Raw genomic sequence first — 16,021 nt, 5'->3', positions numbered from 1 at the left:
TGTGGGTGAGGGGAGGGGCTGCGCGCGCCCATGGGCTGCTGCGCCCCCTGGAAGACAAAGCCCTGCTGCGTGGTGGTGGGGGCGAGGTGCTCGTCCTCCTCCTCTAGCAAGCCAAAGTAGGACTCGAGGATGTGCACCGCCTTCTTGAAGACGTCCTCGTTGTTGTGCTCCTGCAGCTTCTCCAGCTTCTCCAGCCCGTCCGCCTCGTCAACGTAGGACGCGTACGGGTTTGTGCCGGTCGCCGCGCCGTCCTGCTCGCCCGCCTTGAGGACGTTCTCGATGCCCTCGAGCGCGACGGTGACGAGGCGCGGGTCGTTGCAGATGAGCAGGTCGCAGAGCGGCTTGATGCACCCCTGCGTGACGAGGTACTTGATCTGGTCCGTCGAACCGCCGCTCGTCGCGTTGGAGATGGACCAGGCCGCCTCCTTTTTGATGTCGAACTCCGCCGTTGCGAGCAGCAGCACGAGGGGCGGGATGATGTTGGACTCGATGACGGCCTGGATCTGCTCGCGCGTGCCCGCCGTGATGTTGGAGATGGTCCAGCACGCCTCCTTCCGGATCCCCTTCTTGGGCGAGTTGAGCAGCGCGAGCAGTCTCGGCAGCGCGCCGCAGTTGATCACCTGCTGCGTCTGGTTGTCGTCGCCCGTGACGATGTTGCCCGCGGTGCGCAGCGCGGGCGTCTGCACGCTCGCCGGCGGGTGGCCCATCAGCTCCACGATCCGCGCGCAGATGCCCGTGTCGAGCACCTTTTGGATCTTGTCGTTTGGGCCGTCGGAGAGGTACGACAGCGCCCAGCACGCGTCGGCCAGCACCTCGTCGTCGTTGGAGAAGATGAGCTGCGCGAGGATGGGGAGCGCGCCGACGACGTGCGGCCACTGCGGCTGGGGCTTGCCGCGGCACAGGTTGGAGAGCGTCCACGTCGCGTTGCGCAGCATCGACATCTTGGACGAGGGCTGCAGCTGCTCGAGCAGCGGCTGCAGCGCGCCCTGCGTGAGCACGAGGTCGCGGCACTCGGGCGAGTCGCCCGCGATGTTGCCGAGCGCCCAGACGGCCTGCTCCCGCACGTCGTCGTTGGGCGACATCAGGAGCTGCACAAAGATGGGCACCGCCCCGTTGGCGATCACCACCCGCGTGTGCTCCGACGTGCCCGACGCGATGTTGGTCAGCGCCCACGCGCTCTCAAACTGCAGCATCGGGTTGTCGCCGCACTGCAAGAACTGCACAAAGCGCGGGACGACGCCCGCGGCGATCACCTCCTCGATGGGCGGCGAGCGCTCGATCGACAGCAGCTTTCGGAACTGCGTCACCGCCGGCAGCTGCTGGTTCGGGTCCTCTGACTGCACGCCAGCGACCAGCTTCTGCGGGTCGGACTCGGCCCACGCCTGCGGAGCATGGGCACGAGGCGCTCACCCAGGCGGAGAGCCAGGGCCGGCGCTCGCCCGCGCAGCGAGCGCAGCGCGCCTGCGACCCCACCGACTGCTGCGACTGGTCTGGAGGCATCATCATCGCGGCGGGGCCGCCAAAGCGCTTCTTCTGCAGCTGCTCGTTGCGCTTGTCCTTCCGGATGGAGATGGTGGTCTCCTCACGACCGCGCCGGGCATCGTCCTTGTCCAGCTGATTCCGATACCGCGGCCCACTCTCCTTGCGATCCGCCAGCGGCATCGTCGCAGAGCGCCTGACGAAGCGGCGCGCGGCAGGCGCGGGTTCAAAGCAGCCAGGCGGCCGGAATTTGCCTCGCGCAAGGAAGCGGACGCGGCGCACAGGGCGGCTGCGCGCGCGCGAAAGGTGGGGGAGGGGGGACGGGGAAAGGGCGCGCGCCGGGATGCGCGAGCGGCAGCGACAGGGCGGCAGCGCCTTCCAAAAAAGAAACAGCGCGTGGCTATCTAATCCCTGTGTCCCTGATCGTCCTTCCAAGATCCTGCTCGCGCAGGTGGGGACCCTGTCCTTCTCCCACCCCTTGTTTGGTGTGTCCGTTTTATTTACTTATTCTAATCTAAACCGGCCGCGTCTCGTCTCTCTATCTAGCCCAGTCCCCAGATGCTGGGATTGAAGTCTGTAATTTGTGTATTTGGACTCAGGCTGGGTACACGCGTATTTGTGTGTAGTTACTTGCTCGCAACGCGGGGCGACGCTCTTCTCACGGACTCACGCCACGCCCGCTCGCGGGCCCCGCGGAGCCGGGAGACGCTCCGGGACGGCCGGGGGCGGGGCGGACGGCACACCAACCTCGCCGCACCACACCCCGCCGCCCCTCCTCGGTGCACAGGACCGGGACGCGGGACGCCCCCGCCACGGCCCCTCCGGATTCACCGCTGGGCGGGCCCCGCCGCGCCCCTACGCCCTCCCCTCGCCCCACGGGCGGCCCCCCGGCTCCGGCTCCGGAGATCTGCGCCCGGCCCTCTACGCCGGAGCGGCGACCGCGCCGCGCCCCGCGCGGCGGCTCTCTCGAGACGCCGCCATGAGTCTCGGCGGCGGGGGGTGGAAGCAGGCGCAGGGCGTCCGTCGGACCTAGCAGTGGTGGGGGGGGGGGAGGGGCAGCTCACGCCATCAGCCGTAGGATGGCCGCCTCGCTCAGCGCCACCTCGTGCTCATCCCCCTCGCGCTCGTCTCCCGAGTCCTCCGAGTCCTCGTCGCTCTCCCAGCGCTCGACGTCCGGGCTGGCGCAGCGGCGTCGGTGCCGGGGGCGGCATCGTCTAGGCTGCGAGAGCCACCATGGAAACTAAAGTTCCGCTCTCACGCTCCGGGGCCCAAGTGCACAGGCGGCAAACCCCGCAAAGTGACCCGTTTTTACCCACCCACGCCCGTGCGCGCGTATCTTAGCTAAGGTACGCGGCCACACGCGCTGGCGCGCACGGCAACCGGGACTTACACGCGCGACACGAGGGACTGCGTATCCTTGCCTGCCTCGGGGGAGAATAGCCGCCCTCACTCACCCGCTGCCGCCCATCGCACAACACCGCCCGCCGCACAACACGCAACACAACGCACAACACACACACACACCCCGCACACCGCACACCACCACAACACACAACACACAACAAGTGCTCGTCTTTTAAAGAAAGAAAGAAAACAGGCAACCCAAGGGAGGGATGGGAGGACGGTACGCCGCCACCACACAGGGATTTTAGGGGAGAAGTGTGGTGTTAGCCGTCGCCCACCCTCGGGCGTCTACCACTTCCTATCTCTCTCCGCAGTTTATCACCAATTCTTGCAGCGACCTTCATGCTCGTCTTTTAAAGAAAGAAAGAAAGAAAACAGACACGCCAAACGAGGGATGGGACGAGGACAGGGTCCCCACCTGCATGAGCAGGATTTTGGAAGGACGATCAGGGGGACAGGTGGGGCTCTCCTGCTCCTGACAAGGGACACGACAGGCTCGCAGCGCGGTGCGCGGTGGACTCCCACATCCACTGGCGGTCTCATCTCAGTCTAGCGACCTGCCTCCAGCTTGTCGCTGGCAGTCTCTCCTACCACAGGCACACTGACACAGGGGTGGCAGGGGCGGCGGCTTTTCTCCTGTCATATAAAGGCGACGTACATTCTTTTTCGCACGACCCCGGAAGCGTTGGCACGAGAACTTTGCGCGGGTGCCGGTCCAGCGAACACCGCTTCCTCCGTGGCGCTCCGTGGCGCCCTCCGTGCTAGCCCTCGTGGCATCCACCATGGCGCGAGCCACCGCCGCCGCGGCGCTGGTGCTGTCGTGCGTATTCTTCATGGCTTGCTCCGCCGGGATGATGATTATCAACAAGATGGCGCCGCCGCCTGGCCCGCGCACGACGCCACGCGAGACGCACGCACGCGATAACGCCACCCCGCGTCTCGCCGCAGGTGCTACGCGCGGTGCATCTGCCGATCACGGTCGTGATGATCCAGATGGCCTTCACCGCCGGCATTCTCTGCGTCGCGCCATGCGGGTTGCACTTTGGCTCGCTCCAGTGCCCGCTTCCCGGCGGCGGCCGGCCCTCGCCGCGCCTCGTGTGACAGGCCTGCGGCCGGTGCGTGCAGGCACGTGATTCGGTGGAGCGTGACGGTGCCGTGGCTCTTCACCGCCATGCTCACGTCCAGCATGCTCGCGCTGCGCCACTCGTCGATGGGCGCTATTGTCGTGCTCCGCAACGTGGCGCCGCTCGTCTCGATGGCCATCGAGGGGGTCATCACGGGCGAGCGGATAGAGGTGGACGGCGCGACCATCCTCTCGCTGCTGCTCATCCTCGGCGGCGTCGGGCTCTACGTCTCCAACGACGTCGCCTTCTCGCCCACCGGCGTGGCGTGGATGGCGTTCAACATGACGGCGGGCGTGCTCGAGAGGCTGCTCCAGCGGAGGATGATTGCGGTGGAGCCGGTGGACATCAACAAGACGGGGCTGATGCTGCTCAACAACGTCGTCTCCCTCCTCCCCATGTCGGTGCTCGTCTATTGCACCGGCGAGGTGCCGCAGTGGCGGCTCCTCGCCCGCCTGTCCACTGCGGACGGGATGCTGCTGCTCGCCTCGTGCGTCAACGCCGTCGCAATCTCGTGGGCGGGCATCAACGCGCAGGCGTACGTGACCGCGACCACCTTCATGGTCCTCGCCAACCTCAACAAGTTCGTCGTCGTCGCCTTTGGCATCGCCGTGCTGCACGAGGCATCCTCGTGGCAGGCGGTCGTCGGCTGCGGCACGTCGCTGCTCGGAGGGGCGGCGTACGCACGCGCGCGCTCCAACCTGGCGAGCAGGCCCACGCCGGTGAAGTGCAGCGAGGCGGAGGCGGACGACGAGGACGACGAGAAGGCCTCGCTACAACCCGCCTGACGGCGGCGCCCGGGGGCGTCTCGCCTCTCGTGCGCGCATTGGGGAGCAGCGCAGCGTTGGACACTGCGCGTAACCACCCCGGGGACTGTGAATATATACTAACGAGCGGCCCCAACGTGGTGAAAAGCGGCTCGATGAAAAAAGAAATAAAACGCCCAGGCGGGATGGGAGACATAAATAAATAGAGCAGTCATCATCCAGGGAGAGATGGGCGACGCAGGATGGGAGGGACGGCACGCCCGTACTCGAAATTCTTTATCCGGGAGTCGATAGCGCCGGCATGCTCGCCCTCCTCGTCACGCTGCAGAGCCTGCTCAGGCCGCCGCCGCCGCGCTCTCGTGGCTTGGCGATGCGAGGCGGTGGGATCGACATCGGCCGGGCGCTGCTCGATGCGGCCCTGAGCTCGCCGCTGTACAAGGCGGTTCTCGTGCCGCAGGCACAGCGCACGATGGTAGAGACCGCTGAACGGAACGGCGTGCCTTGGCGCGACGCGCTCGACTGGATCAAGGCGCGCGGCCCTTGGCGTCTCAGCGAGGACGATTCGGCTGTGGCGATCCCAGAGTACTACCGGAGGCCTTTTCACGCCTACGAGCAGGGCAACCTGTGCTGGGACGCCGCGTGGGAGGGCGAGATCGCATCGCGCGCCGTCGGAGCGCGCAACTTTCCTGAGTTTGGAGAGCGTGGCGAGGAGGCGCCCGCCGCCGCCCCTTTATCCACACCGCTCGCGCCGCCCGATTCATCTCACCCGTCGCCTGATCCATCTCACCGCTCGCGCCGCCCGATCAGGCCTTCCGCGGCGCCTTTGACGAGGCGCTCGCCTCGCTCGGCGCGGAGTGTCCGGCCGGCGGCTCCCTCGTCGACCTCGGCTGCGGCTCTGGCATCTCGACTCGCCGGCTGGCCGCGGCGCACCCGCAGGCGGGCTCGGTCGTCGGCGTCGACCTGTCGCCTCACTTCCTCGCCGTCGGCCGGCGGCTGCTGGAGCTAGAGGAGGAGGAGCGCCGTCGGTGGGTGCAGCCCCTCGAGCCTGACGGCCGCATCTCGCTCCTGCACGCCGACGCCGCAGCCACCGGCCTGGCCGCCTGCTCGGTGGACGTGGTGCAGTTGTCCCTCGTGATGCACGAGCTGCCGCCCGCCGCTGCGGGAGACATCTTCGCCGAGGCGCACCGCATCCTCCGCCCGGGCGGACAGCTCTGGGTCACAGAGATGGACTTCGCCACGGCGCGCGCCCGCCCCTGCGCCCCGCCGCCGCGCCCGCCGCCGCGCCATGAGGGAGGGCCGAGGAGGCTCAGGCGCCCCGTACGTTGCGCGCCAGGAGGGCTTCTCGAAGCTGCGCTCCAACCCGCTCCTCTTCTCGCTCATCCGCTCCACCGAGCCGTACCTCGACGCCTACGCGGACTGGCAGACCGCCGAGGGGGTGCCGGGAGGCGGGCCGGCGGCGGCGCTCGCCGAGGTGGGCTTTGGGCGCATCCGGCTCGCCGCCGCCACCGGCCGCCATTTTGCGCTCGTCTGCTCGCGCCCTCTGAACGGCTGCGAGCCGGACCGCGCCGTCGACGACCGGCGAGCCGCCACCGCCAAGCCGGACACGCACCTCAAGACGTGGGAGGCGAAGGCGGCAGCTGGCGCCCGCGCGCCTCCGCCGACGATGACGGGGGCGGAGGGCGACGAGGGGAGAGGGGAGGAGGAGGAGGAGGAGGACTACGACGAGGACGGGATCGGTATGATGAACCGGCCGAGCCGCAAGATCGCGCAGCTCAAGGCGGAGATGGCAGAGGCGGAGGCGAGCGGGGACCTCGACAGAATCATGACGCTGATGGGGACGCTGCTTGCGCTGGAGGGCGGGTACGAGGGCGAGGGCGGCGGCCGGGGGGCCGCCCACCCCGAGGGCCGATGCGCCGACTGAAATGTGTTCTCATATCGTACGGTAACCACTTCTATAGACGGCTCCCGCGCCGCCTCGTCGCGTGGAGGTGTTCTCGAGAGCGCGCGTTATGTGACGTGGAGCCAAGTAAAAAAACACGAGGGCGATTTCGCGCCCGTCAAGGGCGGGCGACCTGTCCGTTCCTTTTTCGTTACCCTCCATCTCACAGTAGACTCTTCAGTAGGGAGGTGTCCGTTTTTATTTATTTCGCGCCCGTCAAGGTCAACCTCTCCGGCGGCCGTCACCAAAAGCCAAACACGTGGAGCCACACCACCACCTGCTCACAGCATCGGAATGCTGCTTCTGGTCGGGTGCTTCAGCCTACTGACACCTCCTGGCAGGTGGCAGCACAGCTCCTGCGAGCGGCTTGGACAGCTCTTCGACAGGTTCCACTCCGACAAGAAGCGCGGGTGCCGCCGACCCCCCTCCAGAGGCGGCGGGCGGGCGCCCACACTCCCCGAGAGATCAAAACACGACGCTAGAGCCCAGCCGTTGGTAGTTGGTAGTAGGTAGATGTGGGTTGTTGCACGAGTATATGGGCCAAAAGCGTCGAAAATGTCCCAAAAAGCGTGTCTCGAGTTTGTTGCAGCCCCACAGCCGGCGCGCGCTGCCAGGAAGCACCGCTCGCGTGTCGGCGGCACTCCCTGGCACCCAGTGAGTGCCGCGAACCGACCAGACCGAATAGGCTCGACGCCGTGCTCGCTGTGGGGCTGCAACAAACTCGCCGCCGAACGTGCCACCGACGGCGTCCTGGCGGAGGTGGTGGAGTTTGAGACCTGAGGCTGCGGAGGTGACGCCTGAGGTACCGGCTCGTGCACGGCGACTCAGCCGGCGACCGCCACGGGCTCAGGCGAGACCTGTCGACGCGTTCCGGCTCAGCTTCACCATGGTCCTCGGGCGTCTGTCGACGTCAGGACCACCCATACAGCTCGAGGGTTTGAGGTCGCAAGAGCCAAGATGGTGGCGTTTGGACATCCCAACCATCCCACAAGACAGCCTGTAGGTGATGGCGGGACGGCGCAGTGTTTGTGGCACTCGGCAGTAGGCACCTGCGGCACGGCCCCGCTGTCGGCTCTCGCGGGCTGCGGAACCGGCCCCAGAAGGGGACGGTCCGGGCGAGTGTGGCAGCTCCTGCGCTAGTATGGGCACCATCTATCACAACACTACTGACCCTGGCCATTAGAGCTGCCAGGGATAGCGTCAGGAGCCGGTAGAAGTCAAAACCCCTCATAGGTTTGAGACATCGTGGCCCATATACTCGTGCAACAACCCATGTACCGAACCAGCGCGGAAGGGGGAAGGGTGGAAGCGCCCGGGCCTCGCGATAAGCTGCTCTCTGAAAAATGCACACAGCACACGCGACACGCCCAAGACACACGACACACACACACACACACACACACTCGTCACTCGCACATCATAGGCGAGAACGAGACGGATCATGCGCACGGGCTCGCTCCACCCCTCACCACGCCCTGAGCGCCAGTCGCTGCTGCGGCCGCCACAGCCGAAAATCGCGCGAGGGTCAGCTCATCGGCGCCCAGCAAAAGACGCACGCGTCTCGCCCCCACCGCGCCGCGCAATCGCGGTGCACGGCGCGGCCGCAGCCCCAGCGGCAGTACACGCAATGCTCGCACCCTCCTCCCGGCTCGCCCCCTCCTCCGGCCGGCGGAGGTGCCGCCCACCGCCGCCGCAGCGCGAGGCTCACGGCGGCCGCCAGTACCGCCTCAGCAGACGTGGCCGCCGCCGCCGCGGCTCGGTGCACCAGCCCCGGTGTGCTGGTGCCGCGGTGCGAGTGGACCTCGGCAGAGATCTCGCGTGGCGGAGGCTGCAGCAGCTCCTCGTGGCAAAAGGCGCAGACGTCGCCGGGCTCGATCGCGATGCGGCGGACGGGCGGACGGGGCGCCACCCTCCGCCGTACGCGGTCGACGCGGCGGCGCAGCTCGGCGGCGAAGGCGTCCCTGTGGTTAGGCTGCGCGAGGAGCATGAAGAGGGCGGCGTACGCGTGCATCAGGACCTGTTCACAGCTGATCCTGTGAAGAGACGCTGTTCACGCCTCGGGGCGGCGTGCGCGGTGCCGCATCAGGACCATCTTGAGCAGGAGGGAGCCAGAGGTGTGCAGCAGGTCGGCGGCGGCGGGGCGGATCCAAAAGGCCTGGCGCGGGCGAGCGGGCGTGGGTGGGAGGGAGCAGGGCTGGGGGCGGGAGGCTGGCGTCCGGGTCAGGGTGGGAGGCATCGACGGGACGTGCGAGCCGAGCGCAGAGAGCATGGTGTGTGTGCTGCACCTTGTAACGGAAGATGTACGCGCGGTCGGCGTGGACGCTGTCGTAGCAGCCGTACGTGTACACGCCGGCGAGCTCGCGCACGGCGAGCCAGCCGCCCTCGCCTCCGCCGCCGCCGGTGGCGAGGCTGCCTCCGCGCATGTGTGGCGAGGGGCGGAAGGAGATGGTGCCGGGCAGAGCAAACGCCTGCGGCGAGGGTGTCGGCGGGGTGGGCGGGGTTGGGTGGCACAGAGGCAGAGGGAGGCGCGGGTTGGGCGGCGCGCCACGCCGAGGGCGGGCCGAGGGGAGGGGCGACAGAAGAGCTGCTTGCTAGTGCTACTGGCCGCGCCGACGGCAGCCCGAGGGAAGGGACCCAGCCGAGCCACTCGTGGGAGAGCACCGCGGCGAGCAGGCGGAGGAAGGGAGGCGCGCGCGGCGGCACGACGCCGAAGATGCGGCGCAGCAGGCGCGGCGGCAGCACGCCGCGCAGCAGCGGCACGAGCGGCGCCCGCCACGCGCTCGAACGGATCGTCGACGAGGTGCAGGCCGGCGTGTCGTGCAGGAGCGTCGCTAGGAGCACCGATCCGGTGCCAAACGTCATCGCGCACTGGGCGCTCAGCCGGAAGGCGAGGATGCTCAGCAGCGGCCGGGCGAGCTGCGCCTGCCGCGCGCAGGCGAACGCGCCGCAGGCGATGCCCACAAACACCACCGCCATCGAGAGGGTGCCGAGGCTGTACTCGACGATCGAGGCGGCGATGAGGACCGCCATCGAGGCGCACTCCCAGAGCACGCCCAGAGAGACGCCGTGCAGAAAGGCGAGGATGGTGGCGGCGCGCATGCACACTTGTGTTGCCGGCTATATGTTCAAAGAAAGAAAGCACGGAGGCCCACGGATGCATGGGAGGACGGCACGCCCCCACCACACTATATGTTCAAGGGAAAAGAAAGCACGTCAAATTTCTTTTCATGTGCATGGTTGTTCGCGCTGAAAAGCCGCCTGCTGGATAAGACTTTGCGATGCTGCGTCTCTCGCGCCTGCCGCTGCGCCCCTCGCCCCTCCTCCTCCTCGTCTCCGCCTGCCGCGGCGATCCGTCCTTTGACTGCGAGGGCTGGGCGCGGAGCGGCGAGTGCAAGAGCAACCCGATGTTCATGGAGCAGCACTGTGCCAAGGCGTGTGCGACGGCTGCGCCAACGCTGGACCAGCACGGCGAGATGGAGCAGTGCGCCGGCTGGTCGTCGCAGGGTGAGTGCACGCGCAACCCAAAGTTCATGCTCTCGTCGTGCCCGAAAAACTGCGCCGCGCAGCGCGCCGCCGTCCACGAGGCGGCGCTCGACGAGTCGCCGGGCTGCATCGACGAGGCGAACGAGGCCACGTGCAAGAAGAGCGCGCTCGCCCAGCGATGCGCCGGCTCGTGCGAGGGCTGGGCCATCTGCTCCAGCGAGGCGGACCCGGAGGAGTGTCGCAAGGCGCTGCGCTGCCGTGAGCTGACCGACCTCGACGCCGACTGCGCGGTGCGGGTCGGCTCGCGCGGGTGCGCCGGGCTAGAGCTGAAGCGGTGCTACCTCTCTTGCGCGAGGAGCGACCTGGCTGGCGTGCTGCGCCGCTACCGCGACCGGCTGACCGTGCGGACGCGCCGCTACGGCCGCATCGACGAGGACGTCGGCCCGCTCGGCTTTGCCAAGGGCCGGTCGGGGGAGGAGGCCTACGTGGCTGCGCTCCTCCCTGGCGCGGCGGGCGCGGGGAACGCGTCTCTGGCGGCGCGGCGGCTGGAGGCGGCGGGCGGCGCCCGCTCCGGCGGGCAGCAGCTGCCGTGCTGGAAGGCGACACCGTTCGACGAGCCGCCCGCCGCAACTTGCGCCGCGCCCCGCGCCGCGCTGCTGCAGCGCTGGCGCAGGGCGGCCGAGGCGCGCTGCCGTGCGCTCCGCTCGACGACGCCGCGCGCGGGGGTGCGGCGGGCGGTGCGGCTGTCGGAGGCGGAGCGAGAGAGGCGCGGGGCGGGGCAGGCGGGCGGGGAGAGGGCCGGCACGCGTCACCGAGGGGGCGACGGGTCCGACTTTAGGCTGCGGCTGCCGGACGGAGGGGTGGAGATGACGGTGCTTCCTCTCGCCCTGGAGCCAAAGGCGCGGGCGGCCGGGCGAGAGCGTCGGGCGTCTCGCGGGGCGGAGGGCGGAGGGGGAGGGAGACCGCGAGGCCCTCCCCCTGCAGGTGCGGCTTGTCGGCGGCGTCGTGTCGCCCGACGAAGCGGCGCACATCATCAAGATCGGGCGAGGCCGCCGGCCGGCTGGCTGCGCCGCACGCCCGCCGAGGCTGAGGCGGCTCCGTCCTCTCTCGTAGGATGCCGCGGATGCACCGTTCCCTCGCCGGCGGGCGGACCGAGTCGATCCGCACCTCCACCACCGCGATGCTGCCGAGGGAGCCAGACACCTCCCAGACCCTTCTCGGACACTTCCCAGACGCCTCCCGTACGCTTCCCAAACACGTCCGCGAGCAGGCCGAGTTGCTTCGCCGCAGGAGGACCCGGTGGTTGCGGCGGTCACCGCGCGCGCCTCGCTGCTGACGGGCTACCCCGAGGAGCACATCGAGCCGCTGCAGCTGGTGCGGTACGTCGAGGGCCAAAAGTACGAGCCGCACTTCGACTTTGGCGAGGCGAGATTACCCGAGAGTACCCGAGAGTACCCGAGATTGCCCGAGATTGCCCGAGACTGCCCGAGGTGACCCTCCTCACTCCGATGTTGGCGAGGCCTCCTCAGGCGTGCGACTACGAGGAGAATGCGTCGAACGGCTACCGGCACGTGACAATGCTCATCTACCTCACGGACGTGGCGGACGAGTACAATGGGCACACCACCTTCCCCAAGCTGCAGCTCTCCGTCTCGCCCGCCGCCTCCTCCGCCGTCGTCTTCAACGACTGCCTCCCGAACGGCGACGTAGACCCGCGCACACTCCACGGCGGCTCCCCGCCCACAAACAGCTTCACCGGCGCAAAGGTGGCGATCAACGTCTGGATCCGCGCGGCGCCGTGGAAGAGGGCGTCCGAGCGTGTCGCCGCCAGCTGATTGCCCTTTGATAGAGCTGTGTGTGACTATACCTCGTCGCGCGGACGCCTTTAGCTAGCGCGTGGGGCGTGGGGCGCAAGCCCCGCACCCGCGGCCCTCCGTGGACCGTGCGGTGTGTGAGCGAGAGTCCGGTTTAGCTCTCACCGTGTCGTCAGATGTGTGTGTCGTTCTCGCGTGCTGTCGGAAATTACTTATTAGCGCGTGTAGCGCCGCTGAGTGGTGAGGTGGAGTCGGAGAGGTCACCCACACCCACACCGGGCGGACGAGACACGCACACGCACTCACACTGCAATGAATAATCTATAGACACAGGTCCAGCCCCCCCCCCCCTCCTGCGCCCCTGCTGTTATCCCTCCGCCTCCCCCACGCTCCCCCCCCCGCCGCCCCCCGTGCCGGCCCGAGAAACCGCGCGAATCGCAAGATAGCACATGCTCTCGGCCGCGTGAAGAGAGGCATACGCATAGTCGGACGGGTGGCACAACACCCTGCTCTCTGTCAGCACGGGAGCGGCTGGCCGGTGCTGGCGCCGCCGTCGCGCGAGGGTGTCCTCACGTGCCGTCGAGGAGGCGCACGTTGCGCGGGTCCTCCGGCAGCGTGCCGTCAAGCCGTCCCTCCGCCACGGCGGGTGCCACTGTGCCGGACATGACTCTCATCGCCAGCGGGTGGTGCGGCAGCGTGCCGTCGAGGTTCCCCTCTGCGACGGCCCCCGACGCGACGTGCATGGCCAGCGGGTGCTGCGGCAAGGTCCCGTCAAGCAGGCCGAGCGCCACCTCTTGCGCCCCGTCGCCCTCACGCTGCTGCAGGCCGAAGTACCGGTTCGCGGCCACGTTGAGGTCGCCCCGGCTCTCGGAGAGAAGAGAGAGCAGCAGCTTGCGAGGCACGGCCGAGCCCAGGATCGCGCGCAGCTGCTCGACCGAAGAGTCGCTGCTGCCGCCGCCGCCACTGCCGCTGCTGCTGCCGCCGCCGCCACTGCCGCTGCTGCTGCCGCCGCCGCCACTGCCGCTGCTGCTGCCGCCGCCGCCACTGCCGCTGCTGCTGCCGCCGCCGCCACTGCCGCTGCTGCTGCCTCCGGCTGCGGCCTGGTAGTTCTCCTGAGCGCCGACAGCGCCGAGGCCGCCCGGCTCGAAGGCGACGGTCATGAGCTCGTTGCCCACCAGATCGCGCACGACGTCGTCGCAGTGCTCCGACCGCAAGGAGCCCATGAGCTGCTCGTCGTGCTGCCTCAGCACCTCGGGCGTGAGGACTCCGTGGCCGAGCAGTTTTTGAAGCATAGCGACGGCCGCCAGCCGCGCGAACGAGTTGCAGTCCGCGAGGCCGTCAATCACCGGGTCGACGTGCGGCGCCAAGAGGAGCGGGTTCACCGCGAGGAGGACATCCCCGGCGTCCGCACGCACGTGTTCGCTGGCACTGTGCCGCCACACGTCCACCACCGTGGCCACCTGCTCAGGATCACAGAGTCGCATCGACCGCAGCTGCCGCTGAGCCGGGATGCGGACACCAGGCTCCGTGCTGCGCAGAGATCGCAACAATCCCTCAAAGGTGTCGTCGCCACCGCCCTCACCGCCGCCGCCTTCGCCGCCGCCGCCGTCACCACCGTCGGCGGAGTCAGAGGCGTTAGCAAGCTCAGCGTCGGCGTTTGCTTGAGCAGGCGTGTCCGGAGGAGATGACATTCGATGGCGGCGCTCACCCCGAGCAGCCTGCGAGCAGCCCAGCGCCCAAAGACTATGCCAGCCCTGCTGGTGCAGAAAGAAAGAAAGAACCCACCCAGCCCACCCAAGGTAGGGTACTGGTACAGACTGGCACCCTTGAGTTGTCCGTTTTCTTTCTTTCTTTTTAGACTGGAACCCTGTGTCAGTGTGCCTGTGGTAGCGAGAGACTGCCAGCGAGAAGCTGGAGGCAGGTCGCTAGACTGAGATGAGACCGCCAGTGGATGTGGGAGTCCACCGTGCACCGCGCTGCGAGCCTGTCGCGTCCCTTGAGCCTTGTCAGGAGCAGGAGAGCCCCACCTGTGCCCCTGATTGTCCTTCCAAAATGCTGCTCGTGCAGGTGGGGACCCTGTCCTCCTCCCCTATCCCTCGTTTGGTCTGTTTTCTTTAATGGTTGGGTAGTAGGGCTAGAGGGTCGCTCTACACTTAGCCTCTGCAGCGAGCGAGCGCTCAACTTAGCCCCCGCACCGAGCCGGGCTCAGACTTAGACGCTGTATGGTCGGGGGCCATGAACTTAGACGACATAAGGCCACTCCGGGCAAAACCCGGGTATACCTGAAAAGCCTCCAGGTTTACCCGAAATACCTGGACGCGTCCGACCAACGTATGCCGCGCACGACGCCATATCGCCTTCTCCCAGGGCCAGTGCGCTACTCACGGCGCGCAACGCCTGCTCAAGTACGCGCACCGTACCATGTGCGGCTGCGGCGAAGCGGCGGGCGCGGCATGCCGATGGCAGTGCGGACGATGCGGTTGCGATGTGTTCTGCTTCAAGATCGTGGCGGTGCTTGGCATGCACTTCTGCGATCCCAATCAGCTCATCGCAACGAAGCAGCGCAACAAGCTGGCTGCTGCCAACAAGGCCCTATGCTACCTCACGCGCGGATCGTTCAAAGAGGACCAGCACACACAGGCTTCACGCCTTCACCGTCACACGTTTGATTAAGCTTGAGGAGCTTCGTGTCATGTGAGAACTGTTTGGCTAGACGTCGCTCAAGAATGAAGGAGCAGCAACGAAAGTCGGAAGAGGAGGATGCTGAGGCGGCGATTGCTAAGCATGAAGAGGATCGATAGCCCACCGCAGGCGAAGAAAATTTGGGGGCTGCGCCGTATCGTTGATCACGGTGGAGGAGCCTCCTGGCCCCAGGCCGTGCCACGGCCGACTTAGCCGATGTAAGAGGCTCCCGCTGATCTTAGACCGCGCAAGCACTCCAGCGTGGCTAGCCACACTTAGACCCGTTCAGCCTCGAGGCTCAGAACTTAGACTACTACCCAACCAGTTTTTCTTTCTTTCTTTCTTAGACTGGCACCCCGCTCCCGTTCCCCTGTGTCCCTGATCGTCCTTACAAGATCCTGCTCGTGCAGGTGGGGACCCTGTCCTTCTTCTTTCTCCCACCCCTTTGTTTGATGCGTCCGTTTTATTCATTTTATGGTGCAGATTGGGAGAGAGATTTTTTATTAACCAACAAGATCACGACTCTCACAGTGATTTGGGCTCGGCAGCTTTGGCACACACCGGCACATGAAAGAAAAACCTGGCTTTCCTGTCCAGTCCGAGCCTGGCTTTCTATGAATGGAGCACTTGGAGGTGAATGGCTCTTCTCTTTTTTTTAACAAACACTGGAATCGGAAGGCGACTCGCTGCCGAACCTAAACAAAACAAAACTCTCTCCCCGAACCTAGGGCCGAACGCCGGAGCCGGAGCCTGCCGCGCCTTCGTTGCGGCTGCACAAGCGGCGACGCCTATGCTTTGTTGTTGCGTAGCTAGCGGCCGGCGCTCTTTGATAGGAGATTTTGCTGTTCTTCTTTCGCCTTGAAACCTCACTCAGAAAAATTCAAGAGAAGTCCGCAGAGCGAACATGTAGAGGCGCCGCGGCACTTGCCGGTTCTGTTACGGCGCTGCCGGCCGATTGGAACAAAGTTACGGTCATATTGCACGTAACCGACTCGGGCAATCTCCCCGGAATGATCGGCGGCGGTTCCTGATATTGCATCGCAGCAGGTCGTTAGTCGCAGGTCGTCTGTCTACAAAGCCTGACGATGCGAGATCGTGGCGGTGAGCGGAAATCGGAGTCGGACAGCCAGCTTGGCGCGTCACGCCCTCCCAGCTCGCGCCGGCCGCGCGTGTCTGGTGCCAGACGACCTACAAGGCCCTCGCCATCCACAACGGAATCGGCAACGGACGGAGTTCCCCTCAACACGCTAGCTGCAAACTTCCTCCAGCAGGCGCGCCGCCGTATCTTGTGGCCGATTAGCCCCGTGTCGCCGCCAGGCTCGGGGCGGACCC

At 67.0% G+C, this 16,021-nt stretch overlaps 6 protein-coding genes across 6 annotated transcripts; 3 read left to right on the top strand and 3 right to left on the bottom strand.

Moving 5' to 3' along the window:
* Nucleotides 1–26: 26 nt before the first annotated feature.
* Nucleotides 27–1,856, bottom strand: EMIHUDRAFT_460128 (hypothetical protein; the record flags this gene model as incomplete). Its single annotated transcript, XM_005758671.1, has 3 exons — nt 1,819–1,856; nt 1,462–1,675; nt 27–1,382 (listed from the first exon to the last, which is right to left on the bottom strand). Coding segments are annotated over exons 2-3 (1,557 nt in total), but the record flags the coding sequence as incomplete, so codon positions are not given.
* Nucleotides 1,857–3,665: 1,809 nt separating this feature from the next.
* Nucleotides 3,666–4,792, top strand: EMIHUDRAFT_121316 (hypothetical protein; the record flags this gene model as incomplete). The annotated part of the gene is made up of 3 exons (XM_005758670.1): nt 3,666–3,695; nt 3,832–3,938; nt 4,009–4,792. The coding sequence occupies 3 exons, from the start codon at nt 3,666–3,668 to the stop codon at nt 4,790–4,792; spliced, it is 921 nt and encodes a 306-aa protein (XP_005758727.1).
* Nucleotides 4,793–5,141: 349 nt separating this feature from the next.
* Nucleotides 5,142–6,001, top strand: EMIHUDRAFT_77326 (hypothetical protein; the record flags this gene model as incomplete). The annotated part of the gene is made up of 2 exons (XM_005758669.1): nt 5,142–5,438; nt 5,579–6,001. Coding segments are annotated over 2 exons (720 nt in total), but the record flags the coding sequence as incomplete, so codon positions are not given.
* Nucleotides 6,002–8,175: 2,174 nt separating this feature from the next.
* On the bottom strand, nt 8,176–9,809 carry EMIHUDRAFT_460127 (hypothetical protein; the record flags this gene model as incomplete). Its single annotated transcript, XM_005758668.1, has 5 exons — nt 8,176–8,202; nt 8,476–8,727; nt 8,800–8,865; nt 8,996–9,178; nt 9,345–9,809. 5 exons carry the CDS (start codon nt 9,807–9,809, stop codon nt 8,176–8,178), a joined length of 993 nt encoding a protein of 330 aa, XP_005758725.1.
* Nucleotides 9,810–9,988: 179 nt separating this feature from the next.
* EMIHUDRAFT_249922 (hypothetical protein) lies at nt 9,989–12,028 on the top strand (the record flags this gene model as incomplete). The annotated part of the gene is made up of 4 exons (XM_005758667.1): nt 9,989–10,719; nt 11,032–11,065; nt 11,484–11,590; nt 11,713–12,028. The coding sequence occupies 4 exons, from the start codon at nt 9,989–9,991 to the stop codon at nt 12,026–12,028; spliced, it is 1,188 nt and encodes a 395-aa protein (XP_005758724.1).
* A 548-nt stretch (nt 12,029–12,576) lies between these two features.
* On the bottom strand, nt 12,577–13,491 carry EMIHUDRAFT_249921 (hypothetical protein; the record flags this gene model as incomplete). The annotated part of the gene is made up of 2 exons (XM_005758666.1): nt 12,577–12,873; nt 13,132–13,491. The coding sequence occupies 2 exons, from the start codon at nt 13,489–13,491 to the stop codon at nt 12,577–12,579; spliced, it is 657 nt and encodes a 218-aa protein (XP_005758723.1).
* Nucleotides 13,492–16,021: the final 2,530 nt, after the last annotated feature.

The sequence above is a fragment of the Emiliania huxleyi genome, assembly GCF_000372725.1.
Source record: "Emiliania huxleyi CCMP1516 unplaced genomic scaffold EMIHUscaffold_843, whole genome shotgun sequence".
NCBI classification, from domain to species: domain Eukaryota; phylum Haptophyta; order Isochrysidales; family Noelaerhabdaceae; genus Emiliania; species Emiliania huxleyi.
The sequence above is the reverse complement of the archived record's forward strand: the minus strand, read 5'-3'. Positions and strand labels throughout refer to the sequence as shown.